Source organism: Halichoeres trimaculatus, unplaced genomic scaffold, assembly GCF_033239565.1.
Source record: "Halichoeres trimaculatus isolate MK-OKI-2021-1 unplaced genomic scaffold, fHalTri1.1 fHalTri1_scaffold_2, whole genome shotgun sequence".
In the NCBI taxonomy this organism is placed as follows: domain Eukaryota; kingdom Metazoa; phylum Chordata; class Actinopteri; order Labriformes; family Labridae; genus Halichoeres; species Halichoeres trimaculatus.
The window spans coordinates 42,298,582-42,318,892 of record NW_027437180.1 but is presented as its reverse complement, the minus strand read 5'-3'; the positions used below and the strand labels follow the sequence as shown (position 1 = coordinate 42,318,892).

The following is a 20,311-nucleotide window of genomic DNA, read 5'->3' as shown; positions in this document are numbered from 1 at the left end:
TGTCTGATCCAAACACATTACCAACATGTTGATGGACATTATTCTAGTTTTAAGCAAATTTTTCTTGTTCCATTGGCAGATTTTTTACTTGTTACAGCAACTCAGACCTAACTTTTGTCTGTAATCAACTTGAAACGAGACATTTTTCTGGACTGGTCAGGCGAATGTGGCTCGTATCAAGTGTAATCAGAGCGAGTTTGTACCTGCCTTTCAAACGTGCTAAATAGAGACGCAAGAACAGTGAAGGCTAACAGTTTCAGGTTTGATAAATCACTGTGAGAACGCTAAATGTTCAAGTATTTGCATCTCCTCCTCTCAGATATGATTGGCTCATCATACATCTGTCAAAACATGAACAAATGCAGTCTACTGAAATTCCATGTCTCAGAGACCTTGTCTCATATTTCTATCAAGAAAAAGTTATTTCATAATATATCTTCATCACTTTATCGCCCAGGCCTACATTCATCCATTGTCTAAAGGCGAAGGTCTTAGGTTTATCCTGTGAACGTACTGTTGATGCATGTTGCTCTGATCTTTCCTTTCCTTCCTCTGATTGGTCGAAATCTTCTCCTCCATCCAGACATGACGATGGATGAGGTGAGAGAGTTTGAGCGCACCATCCAGGAGGCCACAAACCAGAAGATTGGGATGTTCCCCCCTTCCATTTCCCTCAATGAGACACCCCTGTCCTCCTGTGCCCTCACCGGCCCCGCCAGCGCCCCCACCACGCCAATGTGCACAGATGCGCCCGAGTCCCTTTCCGTCCCCAAAGACCGTCCCCGCAAAAAATCTGCACCGGAAACCCTCACCCTTCCACATCTTCCAACAAGTGGCGTCCCACAGGGCTCTATGCTTAGCCCACTACCAGATTCCAACCACCTCCCGTCGTCCACGACGCCGTCCTCCAGCTCTGATCTCACTGAGATGGATGAGCAGTAGAGAGACCTCGGGATGTCTTACCTCTCCAGTTTCTCCACATCCGCCCCCAAACCTGGAGTGTGGGTCGTCCAATGAGACCAGCCTAACCTCCAAACAGCTGTGCCCAGATATTTCAGTTTTCAGGCCATATCCGTGGCTTCACAACAATCAATCTTTGTCAGTGTTAATGATCGTTTTGGCAGCTGTGAGTTCAGCCAAACTGCCTACTTTTACAACAATGTCCAATTTAAAAGCCGCCATAGTTACTGTCAGAAAGAGGCAGTTTCCTGTTAGAAAATCTCCCAGTTCTGCTTTTGTTTCTCATTATTTCTCCTGTTTTGATAACGATGAATCAGTTGCCTTACCACCACAGAGCCAGTGTTCCTTAGTCTTCAGTTTTTACAGTCTGCTCTAATTAGCGGCTGACTTTTCCGGCTGTATGATTTAATTAGGAATTAAACCCATTATTTAAACTAGATTAGCACAGCGGACACAAAATGCTTGTTCATTAATGCTTACCAAAAAGTCAGCCAAGTGCCGTCGTCAGAGAAGAGCTTGCCCCTGTTTCCTGAGCTGTCCTAAAAAAACAGGCCTGCAAACCAGGTTGTACCCAACCTCTCCATCGCTAACTCTAGCTAACTAACCGATGCAAGATCAGTACAATCATAGAGAGTTTACTCCTCAGGTCCCCCCCTGACTCTTCCTGAAAAGCAGGGATATAACTCAACCTGCTTTGTTGCCAAACAGCTGCATATGATACCTCTACGGATATTGCAAGATAGCACCTATTGTATGTACTATACCAGTCTACTTAACCCTTGGAATGTTTACACATCTGAAACCTTGGAGCATTTGTGTATTATAGCATGACGATTTAATGATTCTAAAATCCAATTTGATGAAGTTTATTGTTACATATATCTGTGTTCAGGCTGACGGTCAGAACAGCTTGTGAAAAGTTGCCTGAAGTTTATGCTGGACGTCTCACGTGCCGTGAAGGTGATATCATTTTACCGAATCAACACATCACTTTGGCGTCACGTGTAGGAAAAAAGGCCATTTTGGGGAGTTTTTTAAAGCACTCAGAGATCTTTGAATTCAAAGGAGAAGGGCGCGTGCATCAAGCTGACTTGAGTATGTGCCTATTTGCAGAAGTACTTGCCAGCATGGTTAGTGGTATTGAGCCAGTGCTTTGGTTAGCGGGATTCTGGGATGAACATCTGCTGTTATCTTACCTGAGCTCGTCTCAAACCCCTGAAGGAGGAACGTGAACACAGCTACTGCAGGTTCTTCTTCAAACCCCCTTTTTTCAGTTCGGTGTTACGACACAAAGAGGGTTTTCTATGCTGCATGTAATGTTCACAGCATATATACATATTGTGTAAAGGAAATATGTATATACTGTAAATGAATGGATTGGTAATGTTTATTCTGTGATGCAACTGTATGAAAACGCGAATGCCACCTTAGGAAGCTCTGTATTCATTCTGTTTGGTAGGAACATCTGATTTTGAGTAAAAGGTAAGCATGTCCAGAGAATATAGGCCTACAAATTCTTGCAACTCAGTGCCTCTGCATGAAACTATTGTATCATTGCCTACCAGTGCGTAAACCAAAATCTCCTCATATGTTTTCATCTCCTGCACAAAAATCAACTGTTTCTTTGATTTCTTTCTTTTTCAGCTGTTGCATCTGAAAGCAAATTGAAAAACGGGCCACAGCCCTTTAATCCAGAATTTAACCACGCATCATATCAAACCACCAGGGGGCGTGATGAGACTTTCCTGACTGGGGTGGCCCATCTAGGAGTTACACAGGGTGACGCAAAGTTCATCTCCACAAACATATAATCATATTAAGCTTCATTCTTCAGAAACTCCAAGAAGATCAAAATACTTGTGCTGAAAATTTGCCCTGAAATGGATTTCTGACAGTTGGACAATGTGCAGGAGAACTTTGAAAAACTAATTCCTCCCCTATGCAAATCTGTCATGAAATTAAAGAAGCATTTTTCTACAAGTAAAGCTACCAACAAAAGAAATATGCCACATTTAGATAACTATTAGCTACGATATATGCTGCTAGAAACTGGATTTAACTCTTTATATTTTGTTGTGAAATGCTCAGTTAATTACTGTGTAGAGAAACAGAGTTTGGATTCTGTGACTTGAAGTTGAAATAAATGAAACTTAATTTATTCTCTTAGAAATTTATTCTGATGTACCGGAAATTTCAATTCTCTATATATTCTTAAATTTAATGTTACAGTTGAATTACAGTTCAGAGAGACGCACTTCCAGTCCCTGAGTCCTGACACTTCTAATTTAGAAATATAGGGCTGAATTTTCAGGTTTATGAAAAGGGCACATAAATTCAGTTTCAAGGTTTTTGGTGCAAGCGGTCAATAAAATAGTTTAAATCCATTTTCTAGTTGCACATATCTCAGTCCATAAACCAAAACCTGGCATTCACCTGTTGCAAGATGATTGCCCAGTTACTCCAGACTCACACCAGATCTGTCTCCACTCTGTTGCATTTTAACTACGTGTGCTGTCATGTGTCAACTCACACACGCAGACAGCACGAGTCATGTGATGGAGGACACCGCCTGGTGTCCATAAGGTAGTCATGGGCCCCGAGGCTATAGCTCATCTATAGTTCATGCTTTCCCACATCCTCCAGGCAACGCCACCAGATCTTGAAATAAAAATAAGTGACCAGCTTTAAAGAAACTAACCCAAACAAACCCAATCAGTGACTTGCCACATTGCGTAGATGACAGACCTGTTGATATCAGTATAAATATTTATTTTTGTTGGCTGTAAATTGGCAATAAACACAGTCAACATAAAAACATTGAAAAACACATTTTTTTAAACTTAAATTATAAGAAAAAAATTGTGCATTATGCATAAATAACAGGAAACTGACAAAAACAGTCAATATAAAAAAATTAAATTATATATTTTTTCTTTGATTAAAAAAACAATTAATAAAATAGGAATAATTAGAAATAATATAAATTGATTAAATAATTAAAATAATTAAATTGAGTACATAATAATAAATGTTTCTTGCTTTTTCAAAGAGCTGAGAGAGCATCGGTTGGGTATCGGCCTGGGGGGCCCCAGCATACATGGGGCGCCCCGAGGCTGCAGCCTGTGTATTGATCCGCCCCTGCACATGGTGTGTTTTGTTCTGAAAGATGTTTTTAGCCTGGTTTTGGTTCCTGACTTCCTGCTTCGCTAGATCTGCTCTGTGCAAACTGGTGCGCCATAGACAGCGTTTCTGATCTGGAGTGCTCTAAGTGGACAGACCAGGGACAGATCTGGTGTGATTGATGGTTAAAATGTAAGATTTTAGGGTAGTACCTGGAATAAACGAAGTGGGACTGGTACCACACCTCACAGCTCATCTCTACACCCCCCCTGCATACTCGACCACCACACGCTTCAATCACAGTGCTCGTATTCCATCGATCAACCACTTTCCTCCAATCTTACAGCGCAAATGCATTTCTTTTGCACTTTCCAGTCTTCGACACCTTATTTGACAATGAAGAAATGTGTCACATTACAGTCTTTCAGGTTTGTCGGACCAAAGTCCTACAGTACAGCAGTGATTTTAAAAAGAGCAGGTCGAGGAGACAGTCCTCCGTGGTTAAACTGTTAATAATCTGTACAGTTTCTCACTTGCTTTTGTTAAAAAAAACAAACAACTGTAGCTATTTATCTGTAACTGTAGCTTATGTCTTTGCCTTTTGAGGATAACGATGTTATATACCGTTTATGGGCCCTCCGTGCTGGTCTTTTATGTATAGATTATACATACTAACAGCTCTGGTCTTATCCATCTCTCTTTGTCAGGAACACAGAGATCCAGGGATGTTTGATCTACCACAGGCCGTTAAAGATAATGCAAAATCTCCATTTGTGTAACATTAGGCTCTGCTCTGTTTAAAAGAGTAACACGTTAGTTATTGTAAATACTGTTGTTAATGATGATATAGTACGTTTCTTACATTGAACCTGTTCCAAGTCGCATTTCTGATGTGACACGAATGTGCTCAAAGATTTCAATGAAGGATATTCTTTAGTGTCGGGATGACTTCTTCACAGACAGATGAGCGCTTTGTCAGCCTGAAGTAACACCGTGGTATCTATGAAGTCCAGGATTCAGTCGGTTTAGTATGAAGATTCCTCATCGTAGTGGTTTGACTCTTCTTTTGTTGATGAAATTCTTTGTACACGTTGTAAAACAAAATGAAGCTCTTATTTTGGTGGGATGGCTGCTTTGACGTTAGTTGATGTTAGTTGAAAGGTGATCGGCTTTTCTGATGTTTCCTTTGTTTTGTAGTAAATCTGCTGTACTTTGATTTTGTGATTGCTGTATTGTTTGAAGGGAGATTTCAATCCGTTTATCATAGTTTCTTTCGAGACGAGGACCAAGCATTTCACTCCTCCTGGTGCCGTTTGCATTTTGACCTCCCTGTTGTGTTGTTGTCCTGGGACCTGTCTCACAGTGCAGGATCATGGAGCTGGACCCCAGTTCAGCCCAGTATTCCTCACCCTGTTGGAGAGCGGTGGTTCCTGCCGTGTGAAACAGGACCCAGAGGTGCCGTTCTTGTTCGGCTGCTGGAAGTTGCTTTTATTTCTTCAACTTTAATTATAGTTATTGTATTTGGTACATTTTTACTGCCCTTTGGAAATCATTTGGTTCTCTGTTGTAACTTTACTTTTTTCTGACAAATAAATTTACAAGCTATTGCAAAGTGTTGATATTCTGTTTCTTTACCATCAACCTTCCACACAACACACTTATCCATGTGTATTTTACAGACCCCAAACACTTGAATGCACAGGTTGTCGTCTGTGGCTGCTGCTCGAGTCTCAAGACATGTCCACACACAGACAGGAATCTGGGGAACCGCATAAATATTTATACATTTAGGCCTGTCATTCACACCAAACCACAGCTTTACATACAAAAAAAACAAAAAGTTTTCTGAAAACTCCGGCCAAAGTGAAGATTTTGGAAAACTCTGGTTTCATGGTTTGGTGTAGACGCCAGAAAACCTGAGTTTTGGCTCTCAAATGTCACATCTAAGGCCCCGTTTACACGACAACGTTTCATCTGAGAAAAAAATCTGCATTTACACTGAAACGCTAATGGACTGAAAACACTGTAGTGAGCATGCCACGCCTGTAGGTGGTGCTATAACTGTTTTGAGAAGCCGCTTTTGGTATATCTCCCCTGAAGTAGAGTTGAGCCAATCATCTGGGTCCAGTATTTCAAACATAATCCACCAGGATTAATCCTGGTGGATCGGATTAAACCTAGATCTGATCCAAAATTGGGTATTTCAAACAACATTTAATCTTGATAATTTAAATCCAGATTTGGAAATCCAATCCTGCCTTTAATCCAGATTTGAGCCTGTGTTGGGTATTTCAAAACTTCAGTCCCAAATCTGGATCAGGTTTGTCCTGAAAAACAGCATTAAATTAATCCCACCTCAGGGTAGGATCAGAGTGTGATCCCATGTTTTGGTTCCACATATACTCATCCATAGACAGCTTTTACTTGCATTCCTCACAATCATTAGTATAAAAAGATATTTTTAATAAATTAAACCTCTTCATTTTTTTTTATTGAACAGAAAAAATCCAAATTTCACAATTGTCAGAAAAGTAATTCAAACAACACACATTTCCTCAACACAAAATTGTACCACCTAAACTTAAAGTTTTCACACTACTTTTTCATTTGCTTTTCCAGTAACTGTATTTTTAACTGGATGTGTTCTTGCTGAAGCATGGTTAGTTTTATTTGTTCCTTAGCAAGTAGAATTTGCTGGTGTGCCTGCTCAGTTTCCATCTTGAGGAGATTTTGGTAGGTATGATCCTCATCATGACGCCTCTTTCGGTGATGTCTTGGTGGAGGTACAGGAGGAACCTCCCCACTGCTCTGACTTGTGCTTGGCTCCCCTCTGGTCTGTGTGTCTGTGACCCTGAGGGCGGGTTGATCCTAGGGGCGGGATGGATTTGAAAATCTCAATCCAAGAGGATCAGGATTATTCTGATCCAATCTAGCAAAATTTTGAAATACCGGGATAGAAGATCCTGATCCATGGATCAGAAAAGTGGGATTTGGAAATCTGGATCAATTTAATCTGGAATTAATTTTTTGAAATACTGGGCCCAGGTGTGTTGGTGAATACTAAGTTAAAAAGTGGAGCAACAGATGCTCATTTAGTTACAGACAGTCACAGATTCAGCAGATTGAGCAGAACAAGATCAACATGGTAGTTCGTGACGATCATAACAACAGTACTGTTGTCCTGTGTGACGTCAGCGTTTCCACTGAAAACGCCGGCTTACTGTTTACACGGCAACAGTGTCGGGAGTGTTTCAGAAAAATCCCACTCTGAAGAACGTTTTCAAAAGTTTGCGTTGAAGGTTGGCTGAAACGCTGTTTCTGTGTAAACCTGAGGCTGAAACGTAACAAAACCGTTGTGGTGTGAACGGCAGTTAAATGACAGGGGCTTACCTGATTGGTTGGCATGGGTTTCAGGTAAACTGAAATCTTGTCAAGTTTTTTTTTGTTTTGTTTTAGGGAAAAATCCTCTTATTATACTTGATATGAGCCACATTTTGCTGATCAGTCCAGAAAAATCTCTAATTTCAAAGTATTTAGAGACAAAAATAAGGTCTGAAATGCTTGGAGCAAGTAAAAAAAATCTGCCAATAAAATAAGAAAAAATTTCCAGAAACTCTTAATACCAGTAACTTTTCTCTTGTTTCATCTGCAGATTTTTTTCCTTGTTACAGCAATTCAGACCTCATTTTTGTCTTCAAATAACTTGAAATAAGACATTTCTGGACCGACCAGGTGACTGTGGCTCATATCAAGTACGAGACATTTTCTACTGAAAATAAGACAAAAACCTGAGATGAGATTTCAGATTTTTCCAGTGGGCATGCCCCCTGTGTAAACACATATATCTAGTAAGCCAATCACGTGGCAGCATCTCAGTCCATTCACACCCTGTTCACACATAGCCAAGTATTTTCAGAGACGAATATCCTCCTTTCACTTGTTTTTAAAAATACTTCTGTCCACATGCATTGGGCAAATTCGCTGATAAGTGCAGCTTGAAGCATGTCAGAGCATCTCTGAACACACAACACGTCCAACCTTGAGGCAGATGGGCTACAGCAGCAGAAGACCACACCGGGTGACCCTCCTGTCAGCTAAGAACAGGAAACTGAGGCTACAATTCACACAGACACACCAAAACTGGACAATAGAAGATTGGAGAAACGTTGCCTGGTCTGATGAGTCTGGATTTCTGCTCCACATTCAGATGGTAGGCTCAGAATTTGGCCTCAACAACATGAAAGCATGGATCCATCCTGCCTTGTATCAACGGTTCAGGCTGCTGCTGCTGGTGTAATAGGGAGACAGTCCCCAGATCTCAATCCAGTACAGCTCCTTTGGGATGTGGTGGAACGGGAGATTCTCATCACGTCAATATGAAGCAAAATCTCAGAGGAAGGTTTCCAGCAGCTTGAAATATTAAGGCAGTTTTTAGGGTGAAGAGGGTCCGACCTGGTATTGGAAAAGGTAAACCTAATAAAGCCTTTGGTGCACTTTGACTGCAGCATCATAAAAAAACTCTTAAAGCTGAGAAAACATCATCAAGGAAGAAAGACTTTGGTTAAAAATGACAGAAAACAGTAATTCACATTTAAACACATCTGGTGACATTTATCATCCTCACAAACATTTTCTTTAAATCTTTTTTCACATCATAATAACCGTTTTACCTCCAGAGGAGGGAAACCACAACGCTGATCCACAGACTGTGTAAAGTGCTCAAAGTGTGCCCCCTAGAGGACGTTGTATTAATTGAACCGGCAGCTGTAGTCACAGGAACAGCTGTTGTAAGAGCTCTGGCCTGTCCCACACATGAGCCCACATTTCCCACTTTGTCCACAACAGTCAGCTCTACACTCTGTGAACAGCAGAGGGCGCTGTATGTAGCCACAGTGATGTTCTCCCCGGCTGTCCCCGTGGTCGTAGTGGTGTTGAGGGTGCCGTTTCCTTGGCGGATGGTGACGCTGTCGATGCCTGTTCCGTTGACGCCGTCGGTGAGGTTGGCGACGAATGTCCACTGAGAGGACGCACAGAGGGAGGAAGAGGCTGGACAGCTGCTCGATGAGTCCCTGACTGTCTGACACACTGGGCGGGTAACGTCTGTAACCTGAGGACAAAGATAGAGACAAATTAAAGTTTCACTTCATCTCCTGAGCTCATCTTGTGTCTCATAGGATTTTGTGAAAATAACCAAGGGCCAGCAGCTTTGACTAATTACAATTATACAGTGGGGAAAATAAGTATTGAATGTGTCAACTTTTTTCTCATCACATTTATTTCCAAAGATGCAATTCAAACTAAATTTCTCCCAGACATTGGTATTAACTCAAATAATCCACACATGAAAAGAAATCACAACGTTCAGGTCCATAAATAATGATTATGGTGAATTAAGAACGATAACACAGGAAAAAAGTATTGAAGACGCTAACTGAGACTCATCTAATACTGAGTGGAGAAGCCTTTGTTTGCAGTGACAGCTTCCAGAAGCTTCTTGTATGTTTGAACTAATGGCCCACACTGCTCAGGTGTGATTTTGGCCCATTCCTCTGCACAGATTGTCTTTAAATCTGGAATATTCTTTGGTGCCCTCTGGTGAACCCTTTTCTTTACTTCTTTCCACAAATGTTCAGTTGGATTGAAGTCAGGTGATTGACTAGGCCGTTCTAACAGATTGATTTTCTTTTTCTGAAACCATTTGAGAGTCAACTTTGCCGTGTGCTTTGGATGGTTGTCCTGCTGGAAGGTCCAGCCACGTCTCATCTTCATCATCCTGGTGGATGGCAGCAGATTCAGATCAAGAATTTCCCCATACATGGCTCCATTCATTGCTCCGTCAGTTAGATGAAGTTTGCCAACACCATGAGATGAGAAACAACCCCATGCCATGATGCTTCCACCTCCAAACTTCACTGTTGGTGTAGTGTTTTTTGGCTGATGTGCAGAGCCATTTCTCCTCCAAACATGGTCTGTAGTATGACAGCCCAAAAGTTCAGTTTTGGTCTCATCTGACCAGACAACATTCTCCCAGTATTCTACAGGCTTGTCAAGATGCTGTTTAGCAAACTTTAAACCAGCTTCAACATGCCTTTTCTTGAGGAATGGAGTCTTGCAGGCTGAGCGTCCATAGAGGCCATGGTGGTGGAGTGCATTGCCTATTGTTTTCTCTGTAACAATCGTACCTGCTGCCTCCAAGTCTTTCTGGAGCACTTTCAGGGTGGTCCTTGGCTGGTTGAGTCCTCTTCTGACTATCTTTCTGACTCCCTGGTCAGAAATCTTCAAGGAGCTCCTGTGCGTGGCCTGTTGATGGTAAGGTGGTGCTTCTTCCACTTGTGAATAATGGCCCCAACGGTGCTGACTGGAATATTCAGGTGCTTTGATATAAGTCTGTAACCAGTTCCATTCTGATGCTGAGCAACAATCAGGTTGTGAATGTCTTCAGAGAGCTCTTTGCCTTTACCCATCATGAGGTGTGTGCTATTTAACTGCTTGGTGAAAAAAACACCTTTTTTATAGGACCATCAATTTGCTCTAGCCCAGCTGATGTTGGTTTGCACTAATTGGAAGTTCAAGTAATAATTACTGACAGATTTCAGGTGGTATGGTGCATTTCCTGTCCAAAGTATTCAGCCTTTCCATGGTGTGTTCAATACTTTTTTCCTGTGTTATCGTACTTAATTCACCATAATCATTATTTATGGACCTGAACGTTGTGATTTCTTTTCATGTGTGGATTATTTGAGTTAATACCAATGTCTGGGAGAAATTTGGTTTGAATATCAGCTTTGGAAATAAATGTGATGAGGAAAAAGTTGACGCGTTTAATACGTATTTCCCCCACTGTGCATAGTCAGTCACAGGTAGGTTATCCCTCTCACCTTGGCAGTCACAGACAGCCTGATCACTGCGTAGTTGACGTCAGTAGCGTCAGCGTTCTCCGCCTCGATAGTGAGGGTCACGCCTGTCCCTGATGAGGAGTTTTCCGGTATGGATAAAGTCACGGTGCCGTTAGCTTTGCCTCCGCTGCCTTCTGCTGTGGTGACAGAGCGGGGCGAGGTTGAGTTGTAGCTGCGGTCGTTGTTGGCTCGCACTGTGAACGTCCCGGTCCCAGAGCCGCTGACGGCTCCATTGGATGTTGTAGCGACTGTAAAAGGGATGGAGATGGTGGAGCCTGGCTCTACGCTGGTGTCAATGGCTTGAGTCTGGAAAATAAGCGAGGAGAGCTTTAGTGAAGACATTTTTCTAAATGTGTCAGGTAAATTTACAAAAATAAGACAGTGCACACACATCAGTCGAGCACATTCAGTGAACTCTCTATGATCTCACTGGTGAATGTGTGATCTGAAGTGAGTCGACAGTGACTTAGCTCACAGTGACAGAGATGCTGGAGGTCTTGATCTGTGTAGACGCTTGTCTCTGGAAGCTGCTCGGCGTTGACCTGGAGGTGGAGCCGCTGTCCTCTCCTCTCAGACGAACCACAAAGTCGCCAGCAGGGACGTCACTGAATGTCACAAGGAAGTTCCCACTTCCCACCGACTGTGGGGACAGAAAGACAGACGTGTGCAGCTGCTTCGCATGCAGCACTGAAGAGGTTTAGGAGGAGGTTTTAATTCCTCTTTCAAGTGGAGGGAAAGTACACAGATGTCTCAGGCATGAATCATAACATGAACCCGAGCAATAACCTTCAGGAAGAAAACAAGTCTCAGTGAGGAGCTCTGCAGATGCTGTGACACTAAGTGAAGTGAGAGCTGAGGCCTCTGTCTGACCTTTCAAAGAAAACACAGAAATCTGTCACAAGTCTGGGTTTTTACATTTCCACATCAAATAATCACAATGACTGAGACGTTAACCCATGCTGAGATAACAGGATGAGGTTTCATGACAGAAACATGGTGGATTAAGATCAGATCAGACTCCTTATCTTGTCTTCATGTTGGGTTTCTGCTAATAACATTTTATTAACATTTACGGGTCTAGACCTGTGAATGTTTTTGTAAAGTGTCTTGAAATAACATTTGTTATGATTTGGGGGTATACAAATAAAGATTGATTGATTGATTGATTGATTGAAACACTTCAGTATAACACTTTTCAACACAGCAGGTTGACTTAAAGTGAGCGCTCAGGTGGATGCGGTGAATAATTGTTAGTTATTTCAGGCAGCAGGAGGTTAATGAGACTCAAAGCTGGTCACTTTTCACAATCTACGGTGGGGGGGGGGGGGGGGGGGGGGGTATGAGATACATGTGATGATGTCTGAACAGAGGAGGGTTTGAGATGTAACGATCAGAGGGGATAACAAAACCACTCCTTCCATCATTTTACCCATCGTATAAATAAATATAAATATAAATAAATATGAATAAATATAAATATGAATATAAATAAATATAAATAAATGTAAATATAAATATATATAAATAAAAAATAAATAAAATAAAAAGAGATGAAACATTCCTCTTTGTCCAGAGGGGGTGCCAGAGGCTCCTAAAGTGGCTTCTAAATCAACATCTTGTATGTGTTTTAAGTGCGACGTGTGACGTACCTTTAACGACCCGTTGACTTGTGTCGGCCCTGAAGTGTCAACCAGTGTGACCTCTGTGACCTCTACTGAGTCACTTCCTGTCACAGAGACCAAGACGCTGGCGTTGCCTCCTGGATGAAGAGACAAAGAAGGTACAGATGAATTATCCTGACCCACTGTTCTCAGAGCCAGAGGGCGTAAACTGAGTCACAGTCTGACCTGAAAGAGGACGTCCCTCCTTTAGGTCAAAGTCCCCATGGGCCCCTTCATGAGCCTCCACAAGGTCGAAAATGAAGTTCACTGAACTTCGACCTTTAATTCACACAAGGACAGAAAAACCTGAGCGTCAGAGCTGCCACACGACCCACACAGGTGAAGAAAAAACAAAATATGGGTTTTAAAATCACTGACCTGTGACTTTCACAGAGTAAGGCTGACTGGAGTCTACACTGATTCTCCACGACCCCGTTGGGCTGTGGGTGTTAAGAGCCAACCGTTGAAGGTTTCCTACTTTGGTGATGGACGCCAGAGATCCAGTGGACTGACTGGAGCTCTGAGACACACCTGCAGAAGAAGAAAACACGTTTTAATAACCCCTTTAGCTACAAGCACCAATGAATCTAAACTAGTCTTTATCTTAAAGAGACAGTAGCAGATTCGCCACCTGAGGAGCTGGTGAGGGTGAATGTGAGAGACGAGTCTCCTGTGACGTAGGCCGTCATGTTCTTCAGAGAATCATCGACAGGAAATGTGAAATCATCAGGTTTTCCAGGATTCCTCACCACCTGAAAAACGGTCACCTGAGATGAGAAGAAGCAGAAACAGATGTTTAAAAACACACTCCATCATAAAACATCAGCCAGGACTGATCTTCCTGCTCTCGGCGTCTCACCACAGCGCTGGCTGACGTGTCCTCGATCACACTCGTAGCTAGAGACAGATCCGACTTGGTGACCTCGATGGCCTGACCTCCTGAGGCACGGGCAAGGTCGTGGTACAGCTGAGCATCAGATTCGCTCATCAAGCGTGGAGACACGAGCTGAGGGCTTCTGCGGCGGTTGCGGTTGCGGCGGGGGCGAAGACTGGCCACAACGTCTGTCAACATGAAATTGACCTAGAGGTTTGGAGAAGAAAAAACTGTTTGTACAGATTAAACAAGATCTGTCAGGTTTTTCTGAATGTGTCCCATAAAAATAAGCGTGGAGAGCTGGCAGTGTGTTGCACTGAGCAGCCTTGCTGTCCGGTCTTACCACAGACTTGCTGCTCTCTATGAGGGCGGTGATGGTGCTTTTCAGATGAGCATCTTTGGCTGGAGCGTCGGTGAAGACGAAGATCTCAGAGGAGGGTGGAGCAGCAGTCAGGGCAATCTGAAAAGAAAGGTTTTTTTTATTTCACTTTTTCACAATTTGACTAAAAGTGAAGGTAAAAAGTGAAACATGCATGCACGAGGTGTATTCATTTTTTTTTATTTGATGACAGCCCATCTGGAATGACTGGGGAGATGGATTTTTTGACCTATACTGCAGCCAGTCACCAGGGGGAGCAGTTTTTGTGGCCACTTCACTTCGAGCCGAGCAAGATGACCTCCAGTTATTTTTTTTACAGTCAACAAGCGCAGCAGTACATAACAGTATCATCTGCATAAAGATGAAACTCTGCGCCGGGAACTTTATGAACAAAAACTTTTACCCTGACCCATCCCACCAAACTCTTTTAGAAATGGTTTTAGTAAAATGCAGCCTTTCAATACAGGGACTAATTATCAAAAATGATATATTATTCTTAACAGAACTCCTTGAAAATCAGAGAATTGATTTTACCATCTTATTATTATATTGTTATTATAATTATATATATTTTTTACAGCTGCCTGCAGTGGTCTGATCATCCCAAAGAAGGTAGAATATTTAAAAAAAAAAAACATATGTTATATATTAAATTCCTTTTCAATCGTTATTATTATTATTATTATTATTATTATTATTATTATTATTATTATTATTATTATTATTATTATTATTATTATTATTTATTTTTTAATTTATTTATTATTTTTTTTAGGAAACTGTCATGCTGATGAGATGTTATTCTGAATGGAATTCTTTGTAAATTAGAAATTAATTTTTCAATTTTTATTTTTTTATTTTTTTTTCATTTTCTACAACTGCCCGAAGTGATCTGACAATCTTCAAGATGGTAGAATACTTTTTCCTTTTAAATAAATATTCATCTTAAATCAAGTTTTTAAGGAAAATGTTATGCTGATGAGATAAAAAGCTGATGAGATTTTTTTCCTAACGGAACTCCTTGAAAATTAGAAAATAATCTTCAATCTTTTTTTTTAAAATGTTAATCTTTTCACAGCTGCCTGTGGTGGTCTGATGGTCCTCGAGGAGGTAGAATACTTTTTAAAATTAATATTTCTTTTCTAACAGGTTTTTAAGGACACGGTCACGCTGATGAGACAGAAAACTTTGAAACTCATGAGTCAATATGACATTTATGGCGTTATAGGGTTCATGTGTCAGTATGTGAATGATTTAAAAACACTCCTTAGATTAGTGGATGCACTAACCCAGAAATCCTTGGTCAGGACTTCACAGATTACTGCACCTAATCATTTAATGTTAGCTGTGTCTGTTTAGCAACAACTTTTCCTCCTGTGCCTTCAGGATGATTTACAGTGGTGTTTGGTGGCGATGCTTATATGAGTTATATCAATAAAATGATGACTTTGTAGATGTTTTTTCCCTTTTAAAGGTAATTTAAAATCTAATTCAACAAAAACAACTGAAGCTTCTTAGAAATGCCACGTATTCTGACAATATTCTTGTATTAAATAGTGTGTTTTGTTGTGTCTGCGCTCTTTGCCGTCCGTACCTGCAGTCCAGACAAGCTGAGCTCAGGGATGTCTCCTCCTCCTTCTGCCGTCAGCCCGTTGATTCGGTCTTTGAAGATGTCAGCATTGGTCGTTATCAGCAGGGGTCCAAAACCTGAGAACAAAAACAGACTTTGCTGTCACTCGTGCAGCTCGCTGATGACAGGACGCAGCAGGTGTGAATACCTGTGTACCTGGGTCATTGAAAGGCACCAGGATGTAGGCAGACGGCTCCTGCTGGGTCCCCCTCTTACGGTCGATGATATCAAAGGAAACCCTCTTTGCCTCTGCGATGTCATCACTCATACTGCCTGTAGTGTCAATGACAAAACACAGCACAGAGGACTGGGAGAGGCCCATCAACCTGAGGAACAGGAGACACAAAGCATCCTGTGAGTCATCCGTCAAACCAACCAGTGACGCAACGTCTTCACCGTCCTCTTCCAGGAGCAAACTGTGACTCAGGTGAAGATGTCGAGTACCGCAGGAAGTTCTTGTCCCCCACAGCCACTCTGATGTCCTCCAGCAGCTCCATGGTGGCGTCCACAGCTAGACCAGCGGCCTCCTGGTGAAGGAAGCCGTGACTGGAGCCGAGGTCGTCTTTGCTGATTCCACCGACTGGGTCTCGTCTGCTTGTGCGGTCGAAGGTTCCTCCATGGCTACATTTTCCTGCAAAAAGACATTTTCTTTGCTGCCACATACACTTTTCATAATTGTTGTCATACCATGGGTACTTTACAGGCTGCAGATGGTAAATTAGAGGTACCTGCAGGTTTGGATGGAGAAAATATGTTGAAATAGCCAGAAGTGAGGAGGCCCTGCTGCAGGAGGTCAGGCTCAAGATTGTTTTCACAGTTTTCTCCTGTACAGTTTCTACAGGTCGGGGTGCTCAGGCCTTGAGAAAACAAAGTAGAGTAACAAAAAAAGATGTGGTGATTGAAGAAATAAACATAGTAAACAAAACATATTCAGTGTTTCAACCTGAGAAAGCAAACGATGAGAGTAAAAACTGTAATCTAGAGTGGGAGCGTTTCTCTGCTGCAGGACAAGCCCCGACACGGCTGGTGTTTGTGCTGCTGGAAGTACAGAGTCTCTACTGTTGTTTCCCATTCATGCATTTACAGTGGTGTTGACCAAGCAGCTGATGTGTGGACAGCAGTATCTCACCTGCCAGGTTGTGAAGAGGCTCGTCTGGTCTGATCAGAGAGCTGTAAGGGGCTGTTTTCCCCAGCTCCACCCAGTTACTGTGGCTGTAGAAGTCCTAGATGAACAGATACACATGACATTACTCTCCACAGAGGACATTCATTTGTTAAAACCTCTCATATGAAGTGACACACTCATGAATCTCACCTGTAAGGTATGACAGATTCGTCCGAGGGTCCATCTCCCTGAGACAAAGTCCTCCTTTTTAACACTGGCCTTCACAGAGGACACACCTGAACAGAGACATCAGAGCTTCTGAGTTTGAGAAAATAGAGCATGAGTGCTTTGTTTAACTATTTCTTTCAGTGATTTCCTGTCTATAACTTCTTTGTTCTATCATAACAGACTCTTAAATCAAGCCTTTCCTAAAGGTCTCTTCAGATTACATCAGGGGTGTGCAACCTTTGCCCCAGCTCACCTGGATTAAAGTCATTCAGGAGCCACAAACCCTAACTAAACTTCACAATGAAGTCATTACAGTTTTTTTATTTTCCAGGGAATAATTATCAAAACCAGAAGTTTTTGCATTTATAAAATTGAATGAGATGTCTTGTTTTTTGTTTATAAAAACATGTATATATATTTTTTTCAGTTGAAAAATTTGTAATGCCATAACTTACACAAGTTTGCAAAATAATTAAAAAAAAAAAAATATATATATATATATATATATATATATATATATATATATATATATATATATATATATATATATATATATATATATATATATATATATATATATATATATTTGATAAGTTGGTAGAAATTTAAAATTAAAAAAAATTGCAAAAAATTGTAACTTCTGATTTTTTTTTTAATTATCAAAATCGCTGGGATTCCATAAATATGCCAAAAAATAAAAATAAGAAATAAGATTTCACAAATTTGCTCAATTTTCAGAAAAAGTAAAAATAATAAAATAAATAAACTTAGCGATTTTTTTTTTAAAATTTGAATTTTAATGATTCGCAGAAATTGCAGAAACTTAGAGAAAGAAATTAGCTTAATCTTTAAAAAAAGTTGGATTTTTTTGTCTTCATTTCTCTGTAATCTTTAAAAAAAATGAATTTTAGAAATTTTGCAAAAAGTAAAAAAAAAAATTGCAAAAAGTAAAAAATTATACATAAGTTTTATCTCAAGATTGATGCATATACAGCTTGTTAAAATTTTAAAGCTTGAGGTTCCAGAGCCTGCAGGTTGCAGACCTTTGTATTATGATCAGTGGTCAGTTTTCTGCAGTTTTCTGTTGCTGTGTCAACATCAGAAAACTCTGTTCTGACCAAGGAACGATATTCTCCATTAGGGGGCGATATGGAGAAAAATGTCAGGATGTTTTTATGGCAGAACCAGAACCTGGGATTTGTTTTAAGACCATTTTAACATGCTACGAACATTCTCAAATGTTCCATTCTGAAAGGTTTAAAGCACAATATTTGTTTTTTTTTCTGCCACCGTTTCGTCCCTTTAATCTTGTCTTGGTTCTTCTGATGTTTTCTGACTCTCACGTTTCTAATCCTAATAAAAAGATTCATTTAAAGACGTTAGCTCTAAGAGTTGTGGAGTTCTTCTGCAGAATGTTTAGAGCTTTAGCTTTAGACAGGTAGTCAATGCACAGTCCAGATGTAGTTTAGTGAGACGTTACTGGATAGACATGATTCATTTCTATGACATGATTCATGCAGTTACAGATGAAAGCCTGGGGCTGTATGGCAGTGGTGTGCACAGAGGGGGAGCAGGGAGGGGTTTTAGCCCCCCTCGTAGCCTCGTAGAGCCCTGTTTGGAGCTAAGATCTGTGCTCAAGTGCAAAATCCTGCTCTGTGTTCCCTTTTTTGGAGAGGATTTCAGCAATGTTTAAACTGCAGTATTTAATGTTTACCTGAGGTAATGAGCTCTCTTCCTGCCTCAAAGGTCTCATCGTCAAAATGGTGCTTTTCACTCAGCGCAGAAACGACGTCCACTTTGGCGTTGCTGAAGTACATTTTGGCGATGGAGGTTCGGAACTTGAGGGTTGAGAGGATGGAGTTGGGGGAGCCTGTGGAGGAGCAGGCTCTTTGCACCGTGTCAGCTGTCAGACTGTCGTCAATCTGTCAAACATAACCTCAGTTAGTTTTGAAGATATTCAAAGTCATCACATTTCTCCTTTTGAATTATTTTTTGACTCACGGTCAGGCTGAAGTTTCGTCCCTCTGAGGCTGCGATGTCTCTGCACACCTCGGCTGTCTTCCTGAGCACCGCCCTCTGCGTGATGACACGGTGCGTGGTGGAGTTCCCGTCACTTGTGAAGAGGGGCTGGAAGCTGTGGATGAGGCCTGACAGGGAGAGGATCCCTGCCGCTGTGAGCACGACTGCCTGCACGACTGCCTGCGCGGGCCTCATGATGGAGGAAGAGATCTGCGTCCTTCAGCCCGTCTGTCCCCGGCTTTTATCCTCAGCCGTTGTCAGGTCGTCTGTTGTGGTTTTGCTACTGGCAACGCCAAAACTCACCTGAACAATATGATGATAGTTTTGGTTACCTGTCCTCCACTGCTCCCAGTAACTCAGCAATGATTTGCCAGAAAACAGGAAGCAGCAGAGAGAGTGCTGGTGCTGAACCAGGTGTGACGAGGCAGCAGGTGATGAGTGGAATCACCTGAGGAGGAAGAGCAGAGAGACTGCTGGGCAGTGTACATCTGTGATATCTGCATCATTTCCACAAGTTTAAAGGTTTGTTTTCAGTGTTTTTCAACAATTTCTACTTTTACAAACAGGAAGAAGCAAAATGACTCATTGAATCATAAAAAACACGAGGTGAAAAGTTTAAAAAGTATCAAAATAAAGTAAAATGACTCAATCAGAGTGAGGTTCACTCGTACAGACAGCAGTAAACACACCTCTGGTTACTTCAGCCTCTCACCTGTGTGTGACCAGCCCTTCTGCTTCCTGGCACCTCTTCAGGGTTTCTATGCCAGCGCCGTGTGTTTGCACTCAGGCAGATACTATTGAGTGAAGTGGAAAGCGTTTCCTGCGTTATCTGGAAACGAGCGCGAGCTCTGCTTCCTTTTATACTTACGTCCGTCATGACTGAGCAGAGCTGATGTAAAGGATTCCTCAAACTCAACCCACACATGCTGCATTTTTTCTGCATGCTCCTCAGTGACAGAGTGGGTGTGCCTCTCTCGCTCCTGTGATCATATCAAACCAGATCTGTACACCTCCAACAGGTCCAGGTTCCCAGACTCAGATATATGTAAACATATATTTGAAAAAACTCCCATTTATAGAGGAAGTGAACTTTCAAAGTAAGCCAAAAGACTGATTTGTAACTGAGCTGAGCTGCTCTTAAAGAAAAATACATCCTCTTGGTGATTAACGTGCTGGTGTCCCTTTATGTGATACCATGGAATATTTCACAACAGCCTTGTGTGTGAGTTCTCAGGGTTTTGGGAAGTTCAGGAAAGGGTGAAGCAATCACATGTTGTTTGTGTCCACAAACTGACACTTCAGCTTTTTTCTTTGTTCTCTAACATTTGGAGATCGCATCAGGACAGTGGAGCCCTGATTATCAGAGGGAGATTATCAGCGAGTCACATTCCTATGGCTTATAAATGATCTGGTTTGGGGGATTGAGGGGTGTGACTGTC

At 41.6% G+C, this 20,311-nt stretch overlaps 2 protein-coding genes across 5 annotated transcripts in view; one reads left to right on the top strand and one right to left on the bottom strand.

Moving 5' to 3' along the window:
• LOC141805494 (cytoplasmic phosphatidylinositol transfer protein 1-like) overlaps positions 1 to 5,677 on the top strand; it is a 120,192-nt gene extending 114,515 nt beyond the window's left edge. Inside the window, exon 9 of the mRNA XM_074690587.1 lies at positions 584 to 5,677. Within this exon, the coding sequence (XP_074546688.1) occupies positions 584 to 942 (359 nt within the window). The 3' untranslated portion in view covers positions 943 to 5,677. The remainder of the gene's footprint in view (positions 1 to 583) is intronic.
• A 2,676-nt stretch (positions 5,678 to 8,353) lies between these two features.
• On the bottom strand, positions 8,354 to 19,961 carry vwa10.2 (von Willebrand factor A domain containing 10, tandem duplicate 2). Of its 4 annotated transcripts, none has more exons than XM_074665470.1 (18): positions 19,741 to 19,961; positions 18,855 to 19,175; positions 18,568 to 18,775; positions 16,836 to 16,921; positions 16,650 to 16,743; positions 16,249 to 16,377; positions 15,965 to 16,151; positions 15,677 to 15,846; positions 15,485 to 15,597; positions 13,855 to 13,971; positions 13,497 to 13,718; positions 13,269 to 13,404; positions 13,016 to 13,168; positions 12,824 to 12,916; positions 12,626 to 12,735; positions 11,452 to 11,616; positions 10,959 to 11,282; positions 8,354 to 9,187 (listed from the first exon to the last, which is right to left on the bottom strand). In XM_074665470.1, exons 2-18 carry the CDS (start codon positions 19,065 to 19,067, stop codon positions 8,747 to 8,749), a joined length of 2,961 nt encoding a protein of 986 aa, XP_074521571.1. In that variant the 5' UTR covers positions 19,068 to 19,175; positions 19,741 to 19,961; the 3' UTR covers positions 8,354 to 8,746. The 4 variants fall into 4 exon arrangements, with proteins under 4 accessions (XP_074521571.1, XP_074521570.1, XP_074521568.1 ...); XM_074665469.1 differs by lacking the exon at positions 19,741 to 19,961 and adding an exon at positions 19,585 to 19,720; XM_074665467.1 differs by lacking the exon at positions 19,741 to 19,961 and adding an exon at positions 19,585 to 19,720 and having other exon boundaries at positions 8,355 to 9,187; positions 18,855 to 19,320.
• Positions 19,962 to 20,311: the final 350 nt, after the last annotated feature.